The sequence below is a fragment of the Hippocampus bargibanti genome, linkage group LG11 (genome assembly GCF_051943395.1).
Source record: "Hippocampus bargibanti isolate YZ-2025 linkage group LG11, ASM5194339v1, whole genome shotgun sequence".
Taxonomy (NCBI): domain Eukaryota; kingdom Metazoa; phylum Chordata; class Actinopteri; order Syngnathiformes; family Syngnathidae; genus Hippocampus; species Hippocampus bargibanti.
This window is the reverse complement of record NC_142744.1, coordinates 18,699,393-18,723,457: the sequence shown is the minus strand read 5'-3', so window position 1 is coordinate 18,723,457 and position 24,065 is coordinate 18,699,393. Positions and strand designations below refer to the sequence as shown.

Sequence of the window (24,065 nt, the reverse complement as noted above, 5' to 3'; positions counted from 1 at the left end):
TAGTTCTATCTATTTTATTATGTATCATTTTACTTATAGTTTTATTGTTATGTGCTTTGTTTTATTGTTTTTATTGTAAAGTGTCCTTGGGTGTTTTGAAAGGCGCTTGAAATAAAATTTATTATTTTTTGTTGTTGTTGTTGTATGCCATGTTGAGCATGTTCAGAAGAATATAAATAAGGCCATATAAATGAAAAGAAGAAATAAAAAAATTATGTATGATTTTTAAATTAGTGATTCATTTTACCTTGTTTTTGGTCGTAAATTAATTTAAGCAACAAACAACCTGAGGAGCCATTTGGGAGCTGAACGATCAGTTTTTGGTGAGCTGAGCCAAAAGAACCGGCCGGCTCTAAAAAAAGAGCTGAAATTCCCATCACTCGTGTGGAGGGGGTTGCTGTTATGATTGCCAGCGTTAGCTTCACGCTAGCAAAGCCTTGCTGCTCTCGAGAGCATGTTGCCCGCACTGATCAACTCTTGTATTACAACGCTTGACAAAGCAAGTCATGCAGTTCTAATTACACATGAAGTATTAAACGCATCATGTTTTGACAAATGAATCTTCCAAAGGTAAAATGAAACACAGTCACAACTTCAATAGATCATTTTATTGATAGATAATTTAAACTAAACTTTCGATTGAGGTAAACAATTTAAGAAACCTTAGACATTGTAGTAGTACTGTGTTTTTTACCCACGTTCTGGTCCAGTTACTTAAATTAAAAACAAGTACTTTGTTTCATTCATAACTCATATGACTGAGGAAATGTAAAATTAAAGTCCATCCAATTTTTTTTAATCCACTCGGGGGCACGATGGACCCCATCCCACGTGTCGTTGGGCAGTTGACGGTTTCCCGCCTATGCAGGGCACAATGATAAATAACCATCCGCGTTCACACTCCCACCCGGGGAAAATTTAGTGTTCCATTAACCTGCATGCATGTTTTTGGAATGTGGAAGTAATCTAAAATACCCACAGAAAACCAAACAGGCATGGTGAGAACATGCAGACTCCACACAAGGACAGAGGTGGAATCGAACTCTGCACCTCTACATTGTGAGGCCAGCCATCCGTGTAGCCCTATAATTAACATTTGTAATCATATTGAGCATGGTTCATTTCTGTCCCCCAGCCCTTTGCCTTTGGATCAGGTCGCAATACAGTCCACCTCGGGCCAGCAATTCTGTGTGAGTTCCAGCCTTAAAAAGTTGTTACAAATTATAGTCAGACAATTGAAACATTTGCATAGTTTAATGAACAACAATTACTTGAGGGGACATGATATTTTACGAATTTATGTTGAGAACATTTTGCCAAACTCACTTCTATAATGCGCCCGTTGCTCATGACGCAGATGACGTCAGCCGCCTGGATGGTGCTCAGGCGGTGGGCGATGATGAGCACAGTACGGCCCTGGGTCGCACGGTCCAAAGCTTCCTGAACCACACGTTCCGACTCGGCATCTAAAGCGCTGGTGGCCTCGTCCAGCACCAGGATTCTCGGATTCTTAATGAGGGCCCGGGCGATGGCGATACGCTGTTTCTGACCTCCTGATAATGTCACTCCACGTTCGCCTGGGATGTAAAGGGAATACATTCTGAAAAACTTGATGGCTTGTATACAGACTATACGGTCTCTGGAATGCAGACCTCACCCATTAAGTGCAAATCAAACAACCTAGTGAATGTCTTGCCTGCCTCTTCCTGACATTGTGTGGGTGAGTGAGCAGTTATTTACATCATAGTCCCAACTAGCCAGAGGACTACCTGGCCTTGGTTAAAATCGTGAGCTATGGCTCCAGACTACTGTACACCGAGGTCTGACACATTGTAATTAAGAGATGCCTACATCACTTGTTGAAATTTCCTTGATGATCATGTCAGAGCAAAATGGTAAGCAGAGCTGTATTGAGCAAGAAAATGTGAACAAAAGTGTTCACAGTCTAATACCGAGCACTGTGTTGTAGCCATCTGGGAAACTTGTAATGAAGCGATGAGCATTAGCTTGCTTGGCAGCTTCAAATACTTCAGCGTCGGTTGCTTCAGGCTTCCCGAAGCGGATGTTCTCCATTATAGACGCTCCAAACAAAATGGGCTCCTGCAGAGGAGAACGCGACACAGTTCAAATGGAACTCCTTATGTGAGGTCATTGTTATGACTGTCTTTCGCCATTTTGTGGTCATGTACAGATATAAGCTACAAACTAAAATACTTAAGGTGGGGCACACAACGATTGATAACTGAGCCTAATTTAAAGATTTTTTTTCCTCTCAAAATTACACTTATCCAAGAGCAATAATTTTTCCCAATCGTTGAAAATAGTAACTAATTAAAGAGACAGTTATTCAACAAATGTTCATCTGTGATCATGAAAGTCCCTATGTATGTGTTTTTTTTCCAACAAAAATTGAAGAAAAGAAATTTATTTTACTTGATTGATAAATCCAATAACTTGTCCCCTGAGCCAGCAAAGATCAAGGGTTCGAATGTCGAGTCCATCCAACATTACCACCCCGCTAGTTGGGTCATAGAAACGCTCCAATAAGGCTGCTACTGTGGACTTTCCTGAAATAAATAATACATCATGCACATTATTATACAGTCTGCATTGAGCTGCCTCGTATGATTTATGATGAAATTACCTCCTCCAGATTCCCCGACAATGGCGATTGTTTTGCTTGGTGGCAACGTTAGGTTGAACCTATCCAAAATAATATGGCCTGGCCGTGTTGGGTAGCTATAAATAGAAAATAAAATTAAATACAGACCTTTAATTGTACAGTTTACAGTTTTTGTTCACAAAATGTCTAAATCAGTGGTTCTCAACCTGGATGGAGCCTCTGCCATGGAGGAGAAAACACACACGACTCAACATCTTAGTTATGACGCACCGCCTGGCCATTACTGGCTGCAGATGATCACATAACATTTCTTGGCCAATCGGTGCTGTGGGAAATGTAGTTCACGTAGTAGTCAATGTGTGACATTCGTAATGGTAAATTGTACAGTTAAATAAAACTAGTATCTTGAAATGTGAAATGCATGTTTCTATATTGAATTTGTAAAAAAAAAAAAAAAAAAAAAAAAAAACATTTTCACTCATGAAGGGTTTGGTGGATATTAACTGTTTTGGGTTGGTTATCTCGAAAGAGGTTAAGAACCACTGGTCAAAATGAAGGCTACAACCTGAATGAAATGTTGAGAAAATCAACTCTTCCTGCCAGAGAATAATATGGAATGCGTCCCCCGCCGGAAAGAGGAATTGATGGCTTCAACAACAAATATTCAAAAACGCGAGCACCAGCGCTTGTTCCTCTCACCATCTGGAGAGAACAAGTGGAGGCAGTGAGAGCAAATTAAAGCTACTAATTATCCTGCATTTTACGACATTTGACTTACTTGGCCAAAAAGAATAGATATACTGGCTAAGGACCTAATAATTGAGGGAAAACAACAGTTGTTAAAATAGCTTGGATTTAAGACATATTCATCAGATGAGATGCATCATTTACCTCTGCACAGTCTGGGAAGCAATCAGGAAGGACATGAGTTCTCCAGGTGACATTTCATTGCTCGAAATCAGAGTTCCCCCAGCAAAAATAGTTCCCAGAACAATGCCTGCATTGACGTATAAAAAAAAGGGTGAAGCCCGTATTTTTTTTTTTTTTCCATAGGGGAAAATTCAAGAAACTTACAGTTAAGGGCAATGTTCGAAAGTCCCTGGAAGACAGCAATTCCAGTTCCAAGATTTTCATTCATTTCACAAGATTTTTCAACTTCATACGCGTACAACCTGGCAGATTAACGGGGGAAATGGTGGAAGTTTATCCGAACATATCTCACAGCTTTGAGCACATCACACACGTTTCACTTACTGTAGCTCCCGCTCCTCCATGGCAAATGCTTTCACTGTCCGTACATTACCGAGAGCTTCATCCGCCACTCCAGTTGCTCTAGCAACCTTTGGGGTAACACCACAGTTGTGATACATTGCTGATATGATTTAGACAAGACATATGGCTGTATTAACACTCCAGGGCCAAGTGCCCCCCACATTCCGCTCATGCTGCCAGGACACATTTAAAAAACAAAACAAAAAAAGGAAATGTGTGTCACTTGAACCATGCAGTCTTAACCCACCCTGTTTTAGAATTGGAGAAACATCCTCACCTGTTCTTGAGCCAAACGGGAAAGTCTGCGGAGGAACGAGCCAATGAGAGCGCCTGCCCCAACTAGACAAGGTAGCACCACCACGGTCAAGCCTGTGAGTTTTGGGGAGATGATGTAAAGCGACACAAAGCATCCCACCGTCTGTGTGATACTCCGCAAACCCTGAAATAATCAGCAAAATCCACATATTAGAAATACCAGACAGCTTTGACTAATTTCAAAATCTGCATTTCTTTATATAGTATGGCCGAATATACTCTGTTTCTTTCCAAATACAAAATTGCAAACCCTCCTTAGAAGATCTCTTCTTCTTTTCCTTTCGGCTTTTCCCTTTCCGGGGTGGCCACAGTGAATCAGTGTCCTCCATTTTCAGAGGTTTGATACGCATGTTTGTTTTAGCCAAGCTTTCACGTCGGATGCCCTTCCTGACACAACCCTCTGTATTTATCCGGGCTTGGGACCGGCACAAGAAGACATTAGCTTATGTCACCTTGTGGCTACAGAACAAGCAACTCTATGAACTTGATGAAGATGCTCAGAAAAAGGCACCCAAACACAAAATGGTCATCGGCACAGAAACATTCCAAAAAGCAAAACTATACTCACCATAAAATCAATAGTATGAAATATAAAATGATAAAAATGACACCAAAAGTAATAACACTTATAAATGAACTGTAAACAGTTTGGTATATAATAGTACTCATCAGAAAACGTTGCTTAAAAACAACAGCTTGACATCGTAAATCCTCCTTAGAAGATACATTAAAATATAACAGTTTTTTTCTGACTTCTGCTTTAAAAACTGCTTATGCATCAATGCGATATATGATAGATAAATACATTTACTGTATGCGGGATTGTTCACTTTTTGTATTGGTCCTTTTGAGGGAAACTGAAATTACCATGTGGCCCATGACCACAATTGGTTTGATACTCCTGATATGATGGAACAAATGAACCACATGGTGCCCTCAAACCATGTTTGAAATCTGTAAAGTTGAAATTTGTGCGGCTGTCGTGGACAATAAATGAAGTAAATAATTGGGTGGACAAAGTTTGCAGCTATATGCCAAATATGTATTGTCTAGATTAACACCTATATAGTGCATAATAAAAAAGTACAATTATGATAAGTAAACGGACAAAGATCGGAGGAAACTGCGCAGAAGTAATTATGGCAAGGAAACAGAAATAGGTTAGCAGAACAATACTGCCACATCGTAATTTGGGAGGAATTGAACGTACAGCCATACCTCATCTTACAAACTTAATTGGTTCCCAGAAGGTGTGTGTAAGGCGAAAAGTTCGTCTGGCAAATATTTATTTCCCATGAGAAACCATTAAAAATCAGAATAATCCATTCCCAGGTTCCCATAAACCATAATTTTCTACCAAATGAGCCTTAAAACTACACAAAATACACCTTTTTTTATGTGTAATAAATGTGATATTGTATTGTAAGTAAAAAAATAAACTACAGTATAACAAAGTCTTTTTATTTACCTTTGTGATGGTCGTTGATGTAGTTGCCTCTTGATGATATCTGAGTGAAGTTGGTGTGCTTTCTTGGCGATAATACCCTCACTCACACGGTCCTCTGCTAGCTGTTTTTCGTTAATCCAAATCAACAGAAGTTTTTCAACCTCTTCTATTGCCTGTGACCGTTGATTAGACAACACATGAACACGCTTAGCCACACGTAGCAATGGTCGACTTAGTGTATTGGTACTGGGACGCTAAGTCACACAGACGCAGACCTCGTTCGTGTTTTTCATTATCTCCTTCTACTCGACCGTAATTTTCTTTTGTGTCCTCTTTGGCTTAACGGTAGCCTGTGGTGGGGTCTTTTTCGGACCCATAATAGCAAAAGTCCGTCGTAAAGTAGTCCGCCAGCCACCGTGGCGCTGTATGGTTTGGCAAAAGCGAAAAGTTCATGAGCTAAAGCGATCGTAAGCCGAGGTATCACTGTATTGTAATACTGTAGCGTGATTGTATACATGCAATCATGGATCACTCTTTGCAGTTTGGTAAGGATGTTTACGTTGTACCTGAGAGATGACCAACTTAAAAGAAGATTTGAACTCCTGAATGTCAGCAGTCAAGCGATTCACCAGTTGCCCAGTTTTGTTAGCATCAAAGAATGCCACGTCTTGCCTGAGAGACAAAAAGTATTTCAACAATAGGACAGGTGGTTAAATTGAAAACAATTAGAAATGAACACCTGAGTAGTGACGCAAAAAGTGTTTTCCTCATGTCGACCGCCACTCTTTCTCCGACCCTTGAGAGCAGGATGATGTAGCCGCTTGTTAACAAGCCCTGTTGTACATTTCCAGTTCTTAAAGCAATTACAACAGAGTCATACATGGATCATTTGGTCAAAATGATGACGTACTTGGATGCCATATAGTCCAAGCAATTTAAAAGCGGGTGCTCTTATTTCACGGATGTAATTCCCAGTGTGTTCTTTCAGGTAGCGTGCCACAACATTCACCAGCTCCCCCAGCATGAGAGGGATTTGAATGTTTAAAACGGCTGCACCAAAAGCCAGCTGAAAAGAAAACAATACAATAAATTGATTATAATGACATAACAGAAAATGGATTATAAATGTTTCACGAGATTTACCAAGACAGCACATGTGAGCGCAAAGAGCTGAGGCTTCACAAATGCCCACAGAATGTGCCATTTGAACTCTGGATTTTTGTTTACAGTCTCCACTTGGATGTTGTTGTTCACATCTGCCTTGCAGTACGCGGTGTGGCAAAACAGTCGCCCGGACACCATAAGCACTGCTGGTGTGAAGATGAACCGCAGTGTCACACCAGAATGTTTGGATGTTTGCGTGGCTGACTGTCGCAAAGCTCTGTGAGCCACGCTCCATAAGCGACTGGTGACATTTCCATGTTGTCGCGAGGCACTCAAAACATTGGATCCTGAAGATGAATGCAATCTGCAGACAAAAAGAAATGTTTTAATTTGTACGTGAATAATAGAACAGCCATTATATTATACATATTTGGCCTATATTGCTAATCACTTCACTTGAAATTAACGAAAAGCAAAATGAGACAAATGAACATGTTCGACTGGTTGGCTCTAATTTACTTCTATGTACTTTCAATTCGTTAATGACAAAATATCAAATTTGCACCATATATAATAATTTAAATCTCGTAAGAATTAGAACAAACAAAAGTTAATTACGTTGGAGGTTTAAATGAATTAAAGAAGCAACTTGCATCCAAGCTTATTATCTACTAAGCAAAACTGGTTGAAGGAGCAACAAGCATTAAGCTGTCCTAAGACCAAGCGAGGGGGTCACATTACCCTACCTACCGTGAATATTTCCATAGACCCGCCGTTTTATTGCACTGCAGATATAGCGACAGTGACTGCGCCGGTGCGGAAAAGCTTACTCTCCACCAATACCACATGTTAACGCCTTTGTTTATATAAACGAAAAAAATGTGTTTGTTATCTTGGTGCTACAAGCGTGCCGCCATATTGAAATCACCCAGAATGCATTTTTCATCATCGGCAGAAATTATATTTTTCAACCGTTTAGTATACGGCAATTCTTTACTGCCACAATTATATTACGTTTATAAATTGAACTATGTGCGTTTTAATTTTTTGGGGCATTCCAAAAAAAATGACAAGGAAATCATACGACCAATCGTAAAAACTACAACAGGATAACGGAAGTTGTCGCAGCCAAAACATGTAGTGACGTATGTATGTCACGACAAAAACAGTGGGACCACTCGTAATGCATGTTGTGCTTTTGGAAGAGCAGTTGCCGAACTGGAAGATTGGAAGAATTAACCAACGCATTCGGGTTTAATGAACGCGAGTCACCCTGGTGTATTTGCCAAACAACGTGAAGAAGGAGTTCACCACCAGCTGATGAACGGAGCGAGTCGGGAACAAAACAAAGTGCACTCTGCATGACCACGCTCGACTGGCTGAACCATTCCCACGCTAGCAGACGACTTCACATTTGCCGTGGGGTCATTTGATTGTATACAGTTGGCGTATTACAACAATAACATCAGCCGAATACTCCTCGGGGTGATTTTGGGCGTTACGTCACAAGCCGTTGTAAATTGTCACACGAAAGTAGCTTGTAGATAGCCTGCTTGGACTTTTTAGTCGCTAGCTGAAGAACGTGGCCAGGCTTTTGAAGGTCTTTATTTTGCACGGGACACTGTAGCCCGTTCTTCGGTGAGTTGAACAACTGAGTGGAGAATGTGAAGCACAACCATGGCCAACTTGGAAGCCTACCGGGAGTATCAGAGGATTGAGGATCTGGAGGAGGACTCTCCACCTGGGGAGGAGCACTTGCTGCTCCACGTGCCCGAAGGCCTAAAAGGTAAACATGAAAAACAAACAAAATAAAGTGGCGTAGTAACTTAAAACATCTCGCGACAATGCTCCCTTATCCTCTCATAAAATTTCCGACATTTGTGTTACAGATTCATGGCACCACATCAAGAATTTGGATAACTTCTTCACTCGAATATCCTGATCTGTTTTTCTGTGACGTGTGCTTTTGCACTGAGCCTTGTAGGTGCAGATTTACTAGTTAAGTCAATGTCAACCCCAACGTGCAACAGAATTATTCAGTGATGCTGGTGGATTGCTAAAATGTTCGACATTAAAAAAAACAAAGGAGACAAAACGGTCATCTGGACAGATGGACTGATTGGTTGGAATTGACAGATTGTATAAAACATTGACATAGATAATATAACAAATATGACATTAGATGATCTTTACATCTTATTTTACTTTCTGCTTTTCCCTTCAAGGGGTCGCCATAGCGCATGAGTGTCCTACATCTTCAGGGGTTGATCATTACATGCCAATTTTTAATTAAATAAAATAGAGGTTGACATCTTATTACAGTCTGAAATTCTAAAATAATATGATCAAATTACAACATGTTGACACTACATAGTTTGTGGGGGTGACATTTGTCTGTGGAGAAGTGGAATAACAACTGCCTTTCACAGAAGCTGTTTTTTTTTTGCATGGAGGTAGTGCTCTGCATGATTGTAGCCTATTCCGTCGATTATTTTTCACACGTTTCCTCAGTGACTATGCCAATGTTAGCCTTGATGAGCTACACATTTTTTAAAGCAGACATTTCCCAGAAATATGGTTATACTTCAAAACTGTTTCACCCCTTTACATAGCTTCATATTTTTTCCCTTTCAAAGTTATACTTCTCATTCGAATGAGAAGGTTTCTTCAGCCGTCATCTGTACAAAAGTGAAGGTTTCGGACGTTTCACCTCCTATCCAAGAGGCTTCGTCAGCGAACTAAAGTCTGACTGGTCGTATCGGCCCCATTCTCATTCGAATGTGTCATGTTTTCCCTTAACCTGCGCGTGCACATCTATCATTTTCATCAAAAGAATGGCTTCGCCTGTATGATGCTGTCAGAGTTCTTTGAGCTTGTGTGAGTATCAATGTCCGTTACCTGATTTGATATTCAGTTGGATTACATCAGGTCACAGTAAATTTACATTGGATATAAGAAGTCTACACATCTCTGTTTTAGAAATCTTTTCAAGACCATTCACATGTCCTATAAACTCAACCACCTCAAAACCACCAGCAGTATAAGTGCAATTAGAAAATGTATGAATGGTTTTGTGGATTCGAACAGGATATTTGAAGACGCATGCTGCTCTTTGCTTTTGTGTTCACCATGGTTAAATATGCCCCCAGGCTTCAACATGAACTCTGTCACCTGGATAAATTTGATGATTTCAATCATTGTTAAATATTTTACACGATTACAACAAAAATGCTTGGATTTTTGTCGACTTTTCAGATCAATCACACACGGCACTTGTCCTCTTCTCACATGCAGTCTTATTTATTTTCCATTCTGACCGTCTGAGACTTTCTCTGTGCTCGACCAGTGGGGGCATATCTATTTTTAGGTCTTGTTCAACTGTTTGTCTGAATGTGGCCACAGGTCGCATTAATATATGGCCTCATGAACTAACAAGCTTAGAATGACAGCCTCCTGACTCATGATGTTTAGTACAGCAGTGACTGTTCTACTGGAGTACCCCAACAATGCATATTGGGTTCAGATTCAATCAATATTTGTCATCTACACTGATGTTTCCATCTACTTTTACCCATATCTCTGTTCTGTATTGAATGGTATCCACATAGGTAGGGTGAACAAATTTTACCCCTTCCAAGTCACACCAATTTATGATTTCACCAAGTGGAGACATAGTTGCATAGTTGCAAAGTTCTCCTTTGGATTTGTTTGTGTGGAGCGGGTAGGGTTAAGCACAAGCACATTGATGCCAGGTCTTGTGGTATTGAAGCTTAAGTGTTCTTTTTTGTGCTCAACAGTCAGTTTTTGTTCGTCGTCACTTTCACGACGTTCTTGGTCAACTGTGTGGAATATGATGTCCTGTTTGCCAACCGTGCTGTCAATCACACGGGGCTGGGCCACAACCCGTTGGACAGAAACAAGGTCACCATCCCTGATGCCCTTTTGCCAAGCCAGCAGTGCTCTCAGATGTAAGAACCAATTTGTTACACTTCATCAGCCTTATTTTCAGACATATATTCTATATTTCCATCCATTGCCCGTACTTTTGAATGAATAATTATTCTTGCAATGTTCTCCATTCTCGATTCTACTTAACAATACAACTTGACCTTTCATTTCGTCAAGAAAATATGAATTTTCTCTCAGTATCGTACAATATTTAACCTGAATATGTTTCATATTTGTTTTCAGTCTTTACACCTTGAATTCTTTGTGGTGTAATTTGAAATTGCTAAATACGTTGTTGTCATCAGAAACCAGGCATTTTTAGTTGTAAGAAAATTCTGACTATCTAAACTTATAGCGAATACAGATATTGCAATAGTCATGCTTTATTAAACAACTTTGTAAGATAAGGCAGTGTTGTGAGCAAGCCCGCGCCCCCTTGGGGCTAAGTGGTTTAGATAACGGATGGATGGAAGTTATCATTAACACCAGCAGCATTTTTTTTTCTTTTAAATTCATGTTGTTTGAAGGAGTTTGTCCCTTTTATTTTAGTCTTTTGTGACTGGTTTTCCTGTTGCGACATTTAACACGGATAACACGGTGAAGTTGTTTTGTTGCACGTTCAGTAATTGATCCGTGTCAGTGAGGTAAAAGTGGTCAGCCGAGATGCATTTTGGCTGCAGCTGACTGCTACATGAGACGCTGGCAGGCTGTGAGGAACAAACTCCATTCAATGTTATTTATTTTCCACAGTAGTCTCACTTGTGCGTATTTTTAACAGCTTACAGAAAGATCTAAAAAATAAATAAATAAAAATTGAGAAATGTCACTTAAGAGTTCTTGGAACTCTTTGTGGGATCCTTTTGTTCCTCCTCTGATATCTCAGTGAAGCTTCCTAAAGTTGTAGAATCATACATGTGTCGGTATACGATATGGAAAGAGTTATTTTTCTCATTATCGCTGAAGTGCAGGTCATTTTTCCTTCGCAAAATCATAAAACAAGGTTTTTTGACGGCCACTGTCCAGGACTCGTTCAGTTAACTACAAACATTCAAACGATAAAGATGGAATGGCTGCAACTGACTGTTTGGCTGTGTGACAGTGTAAATCTTTCATCATATTTAATGATGATATATTGTTATGCAGCTCCAAGTTTGGGGTAATTCTTCTATTTTAAAGTTTGGTTCATAAAATTCAGTCATTCTTTATGTAACATTATGACTTTTTACTTGAGAAATGTGAATTTTCTTCTCTATATTTTCTTTGTAATATGATGTTCTCCCTAGAGAATGTATTTCATGATCACATTTGGACTCATAACTAAATTTATTGTATTGTTACATTATTTCTACATGAAAAAAGTTACTTTTCACTAACTATTACTGTTTCATTCTTACGTTTTTATACTAAAAATGAATATTTTATCATAAACATTTGACTTTTTGCTCAATGATCGTGATCGTTTTTTGTAGCATTACAAATTTATCCAAAAAGATAACTTGCCACATGAGGACACTTTTATTCTTGTACCGACTTTGTCTTGTATGCAATGTTATACGCTACTTTAAAAAAATGACGACTTTAACAAATAATTTTGCTACAACTCATTCTCATAGCATGGTATATAAAAAACAACTTTTTATTTGGAAAAACATGTTTTTTTTTGTCCTCCAACCATTTTAGGAATATCCTTGTAGCTTGATGATTTTCCATTCTGATTAATGACTCCTAAGTTTGCTAACGTTACGACCTTATTCTGCCTGCCACTTGGAAACATATAGTCAAGATTATGCATTATGTGTAAAATATATATTTGTTTCTGTTACTGTCTACCTTCAGCATCCAGGACAACAGTTGGGTCATATTTCTTCTCATCATGGCAGCTATCTTCTGGCTGTATCGACTGATCAAGGTCATTTGCAATGTCCTGAGCTACTGGGAAATCCGACAGTTCTACATTAAAGCACTGAAGATCAGAATGGTACACATGAATTCATGAATTGAGATTTTAAAGGAGAGATTATTCTGTTTCTTCACAATTTAACAACTCTTAATTATCTGCATGTTCGGGACATGCTTCTATCCAAATAACCAATGGAGCAAGAATTACCCAACGCTTTACACACTCACATTACATACATCTCTTTTGCAGACAGTAAAAGCATTTCAACTCTAATGTCATTGTATCCACTTCTCCCTAGTTTGCATATTGCTAATTGAATGCTCTCCTTCATTGTGCCAGGATGAACTATGCAACTTCACGTGGCAAGAAGTCCAGGACCGTCTCATCAGCCTGCAGCGAGAGCAGCAAATGTGCATCCACAAGAAAGAGCTGACCGAACTGGACATCTATCACCGCATCCTGCGCTTCAAGAACTACATGGTGGCCATGATCAACAAATCCCTGCTTCCCGTGCGATTACAGCTCCCCCTACTGGGTGATGTGGTCTTCCTCTCGCAGGGCTTAAAGTACAACTTTGAGCTCATCCTTTTCTGGGGCCCTGGCTCGCTGTTCCAGAACAAATGGAACCTGCACCCCAAGTACAAGCGCAACGGCAATCGGCTGGAGCTGGCGCAGCAGCTCAGCAGGGTCATCCTGCTCATGGGCATAGCCAATCTGCTGCTTTGTCCCTTTATTCTGGTGTGGCAGGTTCTCTACGCATTCTTCAGTTACACAGAAATCATCCGCCGTGAACCTGGGAGTCTGGGCGCACGTCGCTGGTCTCTTTATGGAAGACTGTATCTGCGGCACTTCAATGAACTCAACCACGAGCTGCACGGGCGCTTGGGTCGAGGCTACAAACCCACATCCAAATACATGAACTCCTTCACGTCGCCGTTGCTCACGGTTCTGGCTAAAAATGTCGCCTTCTTCTCGGGCTCAGTGTTAGCTGTGCTCATTGTGCTGACTGTCTATGACGAAGATGTCCTCACGGTGCAGCACATTCTGACTGGAATCACAGTTTTGGGTGTGGTTATCACCATCACCAGGTGGGTTGTTTAATCATTGTCTCCATCATTTCTCTGTACACATTAGTAAACATCAACATTTGTTGTGTCCGACGCAAGGTCCTTCATCCCAGACGAGCATATGGTGTGGTGCCCAGAACAGCTGTTGCAGTGCATGCTGGCCCACGTCCACTATATGCCGGACCACTGGAGGGGAAGTGCTAACAAGAGCGAAACCCGTGACGAGGTGGCACAGCTGTTCCAGTACAAAGCGGTGAGTTCAGGAAACCTCACTGGTTGACTGCAGCCGACAAGGCACTTTCTATTCAATTTCGGGAAAAAATAGTAGGGTGATTCTTTTCTTGCAATATAGCGCATCAAAAAAAAAAACAGCAGCCGAGTCATATTAGCAGTACAAATGTAACAGTGTAAAAATCACTGAATATATCAATATAAATACAAAACAATCAAATGACAATTCGAGGGTAATGGTGTAATTTCACTCATTCCAAAGTTGTTGGCAACTATCCATCTCATGTACCCGGTACTCTTTTTAAGCATACTAAACTGTTCTCTCCTGAAATCAGGTGTTCATCCTGGAGGAGCTACTTAGTCCTATCATTACGCCCTTTATTCTCATCTTCCTGATGAGGAATAAGTCTCTAGAGATCATCGACTTCTTCAGGAACTTCACGGTGGAGGTGGTTGGCGTAGGAGACATCTGCTCCTTTGCACAGATGGACATCAGGCGCCACGGGAATCCAACTGTAAGTGGGATTCAAGCAGTACACAAATACTGTACAGAAATGTCATTTGGCAAAGTTGAGCTTTTTTCCACCCACCAGTTATTTGAGCAAAAGCACGATTGATTAGTCGATTTGTCCAAAAGATCATCTGGGTACAAGATTTTTCCTGGCTCAAATTGAGACAGATGGGGTCTCATTTTGACCTATTCTATAAATTCAACAGACACGATTTCTCTTACGGGAAACATTCTGTAAAAGTTCCAAAAAGCATATGCCTTCTGTCTTGTTAAAACATTCATGTATTCAAATTTGCATAAGAGAATTTTAGAGCCACAAAATATTCTGGAATAGCTTTCAATCGCTCTATCATCTTGTTTACTATACCCTGATGCAATGTCCTCTTTGGATGTGATTGCAAAGTACCGGTACTCGTTGGTGAGCATGTAGCCAGACAGCATAGATTTGTGGTGTGTCGAATGAAGTGTGGTGAGGAAGATGAAGAGAGTAAAAAGCAGAGAGGATAAAATGTTGTAAGCCGAAAAAGAAAATGTTTCGCATGACTTTTAGGAAGGAGTTGAGACAAGCTTTGGGCCGTCAGGATGTGCTTCCAGTTGACCAAAGAACTACAGTTAATGTCATCCGGGAGTCAAGTCGGAAAGTAGTTGATGTAAAATCTGGGAGGAAAGTCAATGAAGAGACTTGGTGGTGGAATGATCTGATCTGATTTGATCCGTTTCTCCTTCGGTAGTTGCTTTTCGTTGCAGTGCTGCAGACATAGTGCATCCATAATGGCGCACCACTGCAACTGGAATGAAAATATCAATCCCTCAATCATAAGTGTTTAGCAATATCAGTCAATTTAGTTGGTGGTGGCACAAAATAAACTGGAGGCAGCCCCCACACGTTTTTGAACACAGTGAAAACCCTGTGGCTAATTGTGTTTTTTTTTTTTTCCCCAAAGTAGCTATTACTTGTGTTTCGTGTTCTCACAAATCAGTCACCACAAATGACAAGAGGTAGATGAGATAAGCAAATAAGCAATGGAGCTACTCTTACAGCTATAATTATTTCTCCTATCATTGTACAGTTAACATCCACCTTTCGTCCGGGTTTCATTCCGACCAAGCGGTCGTAAGTCCAAATAAGACGAAATACATTCAAAATGTTGAATAGAGATTCGGTGCGAAATGACTTGCAAACAATCTGATTTGGACACCTCGGGGGCGGGCGGGTCTGGGTCGCCGGTGTTCTACCGGTTTCCCTCTCCCCGGCCTTACCCCGTCCTCCGTGCCGACGCGTGGCCCAACCCCGTGACGGTCTGCGGCACCGACCCGCCACCTCGCCCCAAAGCAGAACGAACTGTCTTAGAGAGGCGGCGGCGCCGGCCGTGGGCCCGACGTGGCGATCCAGAGCGCCGACGCCCGACCCACCTCGGCTCTCGTCCTGGCATGGCCGCATCGGGGGACTCTCCCCCTGTTCTTGTCGCGGCGGTCCCACGAGCCCGAGCGCCGACGCCCACCCGCCTCGGCTCTTGTCCTGGCCGCTCCGCAGCCGGCGTCGGTGAACACTCTCCCCTCCGGTTCCATCACACGGTCGATTGCTGTGCCAGAGTGAGATGCTGGCTGGCCAAAAGTGTCATGCGCGTTGCCGGGTTGCTAGCGCATTGCGGTGCCAGAAAAAATAAGTCTGGCAGTCGTGGTCATAAGTACGGGTGGTCACAAATCGTGCCGGTCGTAAGTCGGATGTTACCTGCATTGTCCATCAGTGTGGTTGTGTTGTGTCACCATGATGCCTCCTACTAGTCCAGGTTGATATTCCAACCGGTCTTAGTTTCAATGAGTCTTGCTGATGGACTAATATGTTAAGTGTGTTATTTCGAGTACACTAATCATTGTTTTTTTTTAATCACTTGATTTTTTTTCCTTGCCATGTCTTCTAATCGATGAGAAGGTTTCTTCAGCCGTCATCTGTACAAAAGTGAAGGTTTCGGACGTTTCGCCTCCTATCCAAGAGGCTTCGTCAGCGAACTAAAGTCTGACTGGTCGTATCGGCCCCATTTATATATCCCTAATGTCCAGACCTGGTGGCGCCGGACACAGCTATGATAGGTCCCTACTCTCAGGTTGGGGGGGGGCGCGGGACCCCCCCCCTGTGGCCCCACTGATTGTTCCTACATTCCTGACTAACGATTGGCCTATTACACCCACTCCCCCCGGTATCACCTCATCAGCATAACGACCCTCATCAGCATTGCGAAAGTTGCCTAACCTGTTTTGCCTGAGCAGGCTATTGTATGAACGATCCAAATTGAACCTCACACCACCAGACCGGTTTAATGAAGGATTTTGTTGTTTTATAAGAATCGCCTCTTTCACCCCCCTTTCAAACCATCTATGTTCTTTCGCTAAGATTTTAACCTCATTGTCGTCAAATGAGTGGTTGCTAGCTTTTAGGTGCAAATGTACTGCCGATTGAGGCCCACTAGTATTATCCCTGCGATGTTGATAAAGTCTTTTTTTGAGAATTTGTTGAGTCTCCCCAATGTACTGCTCTTTACAATTTTCATTCTTACAATGTATGGAATAAACTACATTACTTTGTTTTTCATTTGGTAGCCTATCTTTTGGATGCACTAATTTTTGCCTTAACGTGTTTATCGGTTTGAAATAAGTAGGAATTTTATATTGCCAAAGGACTCTGTAATTTTTTTTGTAATTTTTCAGACACTCCTGCAATGTACCGTACATTGCAGGAGTGTCTGAAAAATTACAAAGAGTCCTTTGGCAACATAAAATTCCTACTTATTTCAAACCGATAAACACGTTAAGGCAAAAATTAGTGCATCCAAAAGATAGGCTACCAAATGAAAAACAAAGTAATGTAGTTTATTCCATACATTGTAAGAATGAAAATTGTAAAGAGCAGTACATTGGGGAGACTCAACAAATTCTCAAAAAAAGACTTTATCAACATCGCAGGGATAATACTAGTGGGCCTCAATCGGCAGTACATTTGCACCTAAAAGCTAGCAACCACTCATTTGACGACAATGAGGTTAAAATCTTAGCGAAAGAACATAGATGGTTTGAAAGGGGGGTGAAAGAGGCGATTCTTATAAAACAACAAAATCCTTCATTAAACCGGTCTGGTGGTGTGAGGTTCAATTTGGATCGTTCATACAATAGCCTGCTCAGGCAAAACAGGTTAGGCAACTTTCGCAATGCTGATGAGGGTCGTTATGCTGATGAGGTGATACCGGGGGGAGTGGGTGTAATAGGCCAATCGTTAGTCAGGAATGTAGGAACAATCAGTGGGGCCACAGGGGGGGGGTCCCGCGCCCCCCCCCAACCTGAGAGTAGGGACCTATCATAGCTGTGTCCGGCGCCACCAGGTCTGGACATTAGGGATATATAAATGGGGCCGATACGACCAGTCAGACTTTAGTTCGCTGACGAAGCCTCTTGGATAGGAGGCGAAACGTCCGAAACCTTCACTTTTGTACAGATGACGGCTGAAGAAACCTTCTCATCGATGGACCACTCCTGTACGACTGAGAGCTTACACAGACATGTCTTCTAATGAAATATTTTATCTTTTTTTGCAGTGGCTGTCTGAGGGCCAGACGGAGGCGTCTGTGTACCAGCAGGCCGAGAACGGCAAGACAGAGTTGTCGCTCATGCACTTCACCATTAAGAATCCTCACTGGCAGCCACCACTGGATAGCTCGGTGTTCATCAGCCACCTGAAGGAGAAGGTGCAACATGACGCGCAAGGCGGTCCTTCCACGCAGCTGCTCCTTTCTGAAGCTCCTCTCTGTACCTCACTACAGTCCAACGAGTCTGCTACCGGGGTAAAAAATACTGCAGACAAACCCAGTCCATTTCTGTGTGGCCGTTATAAATTGTTCCACCACCTTGCTGTTATTTTTCCCAGCCGGAAAATCTGCTGGCCAGCGTCCTGGCGCACCCCGTTCTCACTGCGTCAGGACTACAAGGCAGAGCACACCTCTTTATCCCACCAAGTACGGCAGCATCAGCCGCCGCAAGTGTCCTGGCCTCTTTGTCCACCTCCCAGCTGCTGCACACTGGCCGGGGACACGCGCAACGCAACCAAGCTTCCTCAATACATCAAGAGAGCACCATATACCACAGTGATCGAACAATTATCGACAGGTACCAAACAGACCTCAAACATTGCATGATGTATATAACAAATGATATTATTCTTAAATTAATTTTATTCAAGGGACAGTAACACGAGTTAAGTTATATAGCCTTGTGCATGTTCACATTCACAAGAAAAGAAGACTCCCTCTGTAAGAAAGTGCATGTTGAACAAGTCATTCTTTATCGCAGCTGCCACATTGCCATCAGGACTTATTATTGATGCAGTGTTATTGTTATTTTCAAACGGTTCCAATTCCACAACCGATTTACTTCTCCCGATAGATTCCCACTGAATATAAATAGAGAGTACCTGCAAAGCTATAAAGGCTAATTTTACCTCACAAACCCAAATCACTCACCAGCCTCAAGCGAACGGCAATCCAATCCCGTCATATTTTTACTCACAGTGGAAGCATTTCATCAGCAAGCCTTAGAATTGCACTTGTCAAAAAGTACCGTGGTGTAGTGCATGATGTGACCCAACACAAATACCTTCAACTTGTTATTGTGAATTTTGTTGAGTGAGTTTGTGCTGATGATCAGAAGCTGGTGTTTGCAACACTGTTCAGACAACAGCTCTGGTTACCTTTTGTTTTCAGAATTCTACACTCAATGGCAGCTCAAGGAATCTAGCAATTCAGAATTAGAATCAGAATGCCTTTAATAGTCCCACAGCGGGGAAATTTGCAATCTACATCAGCAAGATTGAAAGGGGTGGGATGAGGATCAAAAAGAAGAAAACAAAGTCAATACTTTGTTTGTGCATGTACAGAAAAATGAAGGAGGACTGAACTGTACAACTGCACAAAATGTTTCATAAAAACATCTGTACATAGTGCCAAGTATAAAAATACAGTACAAAGCATATATGATCGATGTAACTCAATTTACTCTGCGATCATTGATAGAGCAACTTGGTAAAAGGATAGCTATTATGTAAGTCGTCCCAATGCTATGTAACTGAGGGAAAGAAGCGCGAAATGTCTCGCTCACAGTTGTAATGTACCTGCTGAAGTGCAGATATAATCCAGATTCATCCGGTAGTTTAATTCCACTTGATGGCTGGGCAGTCACATACCTTACATGATCGTTGAAAGGCACTTGATAAAAAATAACGCTCCACATTCTATTTGTGTTTTGTTTCTATTAGTATGTCATTCAGTGATAGCCGCTTAAGGAGCAATGCGCTGCACTCTGAGTTTGCCGCAGCAGAAATGAGCCTCCATGCTATCTACATGCATGAGGTAATTTTTCTCTAGGGAGCCACATGCGCCAATTCACTTATACCAGGACACTTGCTTTTTTTTTATTAACACCAATCTTTCTCTTCAGCTCCACCAGCAGACGTCGCAGCCGCGTAGAAGTTCAGGGCTTTGGCAAAGCTCAGTGCCAATGACAGAGCTACATGGCAACACTGGTAATTTCAACACTGGTCATGTGTTATACTGCAATTGAGCAGAACAGTGAAGGCTCTCAAATGGGAAGTTGTATGTAGAGCAAAATCTTGAAAATGTTCTTTTAACTCTGGTAATATCTTGATGGATATTTCCTGAGGTTTTCACTTGAGTGAAAAAGTCTGACATTTTTGTAGTTGATGAGTTGACTAAAACTCAAAATTTCAGGTTTCGTCGCCCGTATTGGTTCTACGCCATCTTTGATCACACCGGTGCATCTTGGTGGGTGGCGAGAAGAAGAGGAGGAAGAAGGTGAAGAAGAGATAAATAACAGATCTACTTTGAAACAGGACACCAGGAGTCTTTGAAGTGCCTTATGACATAAGGTGTGTGCTCTATTTTTAACCATGTCGGTCTGTGCTAAGTACATAAGAGATTTGCTTCTAATTTAAAAGTTAGTACTGCGGTGCATTCATGAGAAGGAACATCCCAATAAGTACATAAAAACATGATTGATGACAGTAAACAAAAATGACTAGCATTAACTTGATGTTGATTAAGAACAATATTGTCTGTTGTAAAAAAGTAGCCTTGCGAGCATACTAAAGATGCAATTTATGACAGTAAACAAAACATAGTGACATTAAATAAACAAAAAGCACGGCTGGATGTAAATAAAAATTTTGCCCACACTGAAAATGATACAATATGTCTGACTTCACTAAACTAAATACTGGCAAATAATTGTAATAAGAAAACTTTAAAAACTTTTTATTTGATCCCTGTCAACAACTGTGTAAGGGAAAAACAGCAGGAATTTATTTGATTTCCTAGATTTATTGATTGCACGACAGGTCCATGTTTTTAAAGCCAAAGCCTAATGAAGACATTCACACATCTTAACTCTGATTCCTGGTTTTCCCTCCTAGTGTTTACATTAGACTTTTCACCAATGAACATAGCGGCCTTAGAAGATCTTCAGCACGGAACTTTCAATCCATCCTTTTGACATGTGGACTTCACATGAATCACTATCTTCTTCTGCACAGTCATCAGGGAAGCATATATGTTTTCATTTTGTCCAGATGTTCGTGCCTACGTGTATGTGTACGCATGTGTGTGTACACTTGTGGACAGGTGTACAATATGGTGTACTGTCAAGACCACTGATGGAAAAATACCAAAGGCTCTATATGCACAATTCAAGTTTTTGTATTACATATTACAAGCATCTAGCATAATGTTTTTTTACATTATTGCTGCATGGAAGGACCGTAGTGAATAGATCCTTGCGATGTGTAGAAAATACATGCGTATATGTAGAATAGCACACATAATTGCTCAAAGAGTATGTGGTTGACGGACTTGATCCATGACTTGACTTGGAGGATGTTGATGGATGTTGATGCTTCTGTCTGTGTTAGGTTCTCACGTTCACAGATTTTGTTTAGTATTATCAATTCATTTTTAATAAGTTTATTTAACAACAGGAGGACGCACAAAACGGGCTCCAAATCCATTACAGGAAGTGGATGTTTAATGTTCCGTATTAAACTTGTGGCAATAGCCCAGGAAGATCACTTGACTAAGCGCTTCCTCTTTTCCTTTCGCCCTTTCCCCTGAAGGGGTCGCCACAGCGCAAAGGTTGTTCACGACCCAAGCACAGATTTCAAACTACAGTAAAGTCTCGTTATATCGATATCGGTTATATCGATAGTCCCGCTTATTACGATACTATTTCTATGCACGCAAGGAGAAATTTACATGCGCGCAGAGTCGGATATATCGATAGTCACGGTTATATCGATATTTTTCGGACTCCCGAGAATATCGATATAACGAGACTTTATATCCAAGCATCAACAGGTATTTTCGATACTGCTCATTACAGTTGTGGATGACCTGACGCCTAACCCTGCTGACCTCTGGGCCGGCGGCAGGGTGCATTCTGGGCATCACATGGCACATGTAGACCAATAAGCATTCACGCTTGTACGCGCACCAATTGACAATTTTAAGTCTTCAATGAACCCAACGCGCACACTTTTGGACTGTGACGGAAGCTGAAGCTGCAGTGCCAGAAAAACTCTCCAGGTAGAGGGAGACCACAAAATTCCTCACAACAACCCCAGGATTAGCACCCTCAAACAATGAACAGTGAGGCTTGTATTCGTAACCACTAAGGCATCGTGCACCATCCATAATTAATTCATTATTTATGAAAATTTATTTTTGAACACATGAGACTTGCATTGACATAACCTGTTGACGCGAAAGCGGTGGAAATTTTCCTCGCTGATTTTTTTAAATTATATTTTCTGTCTTTTGACTACTGTCACAAAGGCATTTCATGTAAAAACAAAAAGTTTAATTCATTTAGTCAATTTCATTTGTTGAACCACAGAAAACATGCATTCTATTGGACACAGAATAGACATATTCCCTGTATGCATTATTTATCCTCCATAAATTCTTGTTCATTTTAATTCACCCACATTTATTAACGCTTGATTTTTATGACCAGACCACAGTTTGTATCTCAGTTGACTTCATCAAAGTATTTTTTAGTTTTATGAATTGGATTTTACCCTCTTTAATGTACGGATAAACATTTGTAGAAAATATTTTTCAATTTCTCTCAAATTGTTTCCTCATGTGACTAATACTTAACTGACGTTGGTGTGCTCATATTCTGGGTAGCCAAAAAGACATTACTTAATGAAGATTAATTTAGTGTAGTTCAACCTGAGAGTCAGTGTACTGTATATGTAAACAAAAACACACACACACATCAAAAAAGGCGTATGTTCTTTTGAAAACACTGAGGATCAGCAGCTCAAATCACAATCGATAAACATGTTGGTGATTATCTGTTTGAGGAAGAGCAGGTGCTTCATGATGCTAACATGTCAGTATTTTACACTGATATATATATATATATATATAACATCAAAGTAGAATAAACAGAATTTTAAGTGTACATACATGCATGCACATGCAACAGCTCAGAAACGATCTGAGCCACCACCTTTTTATTTGTATGAATCGACTCATTTTGTATCGGTCATGTTGATGATATATTGATGATTTGCTTACATTTGTGTGTGTGCGTGTGTGTTGCATCTTCCATATCCATCTTGTAAAAGACACTGACATTGTTTTTATTGCTGTCACACCTCACTGCTGGTGTTTTCCTTTTTATTTGAAGCATTAAGGACTCATACTTGTTTTCTGGTCTTGTAAGATTTGCATAATTAACAGAAAATATTCAGTATTGTGCTTTTAGTCTCTCTGTGCAACATCAACATGAAAAACTGTATTTGCTCAGAAACTGTTCCTAATTAAGACAGATAATAGCTTCTCCTCAAATGGAAGCCATCCGAAATGTCGTTGGCCTATGTGATATCCACTTGAGAAAAAAAATTATTGACACCAAAAAATACAAACAATTGACAGCAGACTCAAATGTAACCCAAATAGCAGGTCGTTTATCATCCATTCATGACCAAAAAATATACCGGTATATATAAAAAATAAATTACCGGTAATAAAGAATTGCTGCAATAACATATGTTGGCCAATGCGGCATCCACTTTGAGCTAAAATGCCACCAACAAATAAGCGACATCCACCAATTTTGGGCCCAGTAATGAGAAACACAGGCATCTTTCAAATGATACCAATAAGACTTTCTCATTCTTAAATGGACACGGTGGCCTTGGTAGTTGCTATATCTATCATTCTTTCATCCATATAAACTCTTCACTGAAATAGATGCCAAGCCCAAAATAGTCATTGTTTTGTCATCCACTTTGCAAAAGAAACACCTCCTTGGATAGACCGCGTGCCCCCATTAGTCAATGTCTCTTCATCTACTTAAAACAATGAAGGCTTCCCTCAAATAATCATTGTGCCCTATTTACTCAGCGGGTCCATCATCCACCTGTGTAAATAACTGCCCCGCGGACACTTTTTTTGTAAATTCTGTTGACTACAATAAATGTGGCTTTAAAAACCTGCAACAGGACTGACACAAATACATATTTTAACTTATTTATGCTGTCTGAATTTGCACTGTCCTATCATCGACTGGCATCCAGGTCA

The 24,065-nt window shown here is 40.8% G+C and overlaps 2 protein-coding genes across 2 annotated transcripts; one reads left to right on the top strand and one right to left on the bottom strand.

Moving 5' to 3' along the window:
• Positions 1-593: 593 nt before the first annotated feature.
• On the bottom strand, positions 594-7,693 carry abcb8 (ATP binding cassette subfamily B member 8). The gene is made up of 16 exons (XM_089008768.1): positions 7,512-7,693; positions 6,801-7,125; positions 6,568-6,723; positions 6,397-6,491; positions 6,224-6,329; positions 4,173-4,334; positions 3,878-3,963; positions 3,698-3,795; positions 3,515-3,620; positions 3,402-3,435; positions 3,189-3,325; positions 2,645-2,739; positions 2,434-2,567; positions 1,953-2,100; positions 1,327-1,577; positions 594-1,202 (listed from the first exon to the last, which is right to left on the bottom strand). The coding sequence occupies exons 1-16, from the start codon at positions 7,607-7,609 to the stop codon at positions 1,119-1,121; spliced, it is 2,115 nt and encodes a 704-aa protein (XP_088864894.1). The 5' UTR covers positions 7,610-7,693; the 3' UTR covers positions 594-1,118.
• Positions 7,694-7,921: 228 nt separating this feature from the next.
• Positions 7,922-23,566, top strand: atg9b (autophagy related 9B). The gene is made up of 14 exons (XM_089008542.1): positions 7,922-8,547; positions 8,651-8,696; positions 9,576-9,638; positions 10,559-10,729; positions 12,546-12,687; positions 12,949-13,697; positions 13,776-13,929; positions 14,243-14,422; positions 18,006-18,251; positions 18,335-18,573; positions 19,718-19,811; positions 19,900-19,984; positions 20,190-20,347; positions 20,891-23,566. The coding sequence occupies exons 1-13, from the start codon at positions 8,439-8,441 to the stop codon at positions 20,327-20,329; spliced, it is 2,418 nt and encodes an 805-aa protein (XP_088864668.1). The 5' UTR covers positions 7,922-8,438; the 3' UTR covers positions 20,330-20,347; positions 20,891-23,566.
• The last annotated feature ends 499 nt before the right edge of the window (positions 23,567-24,065 follow it).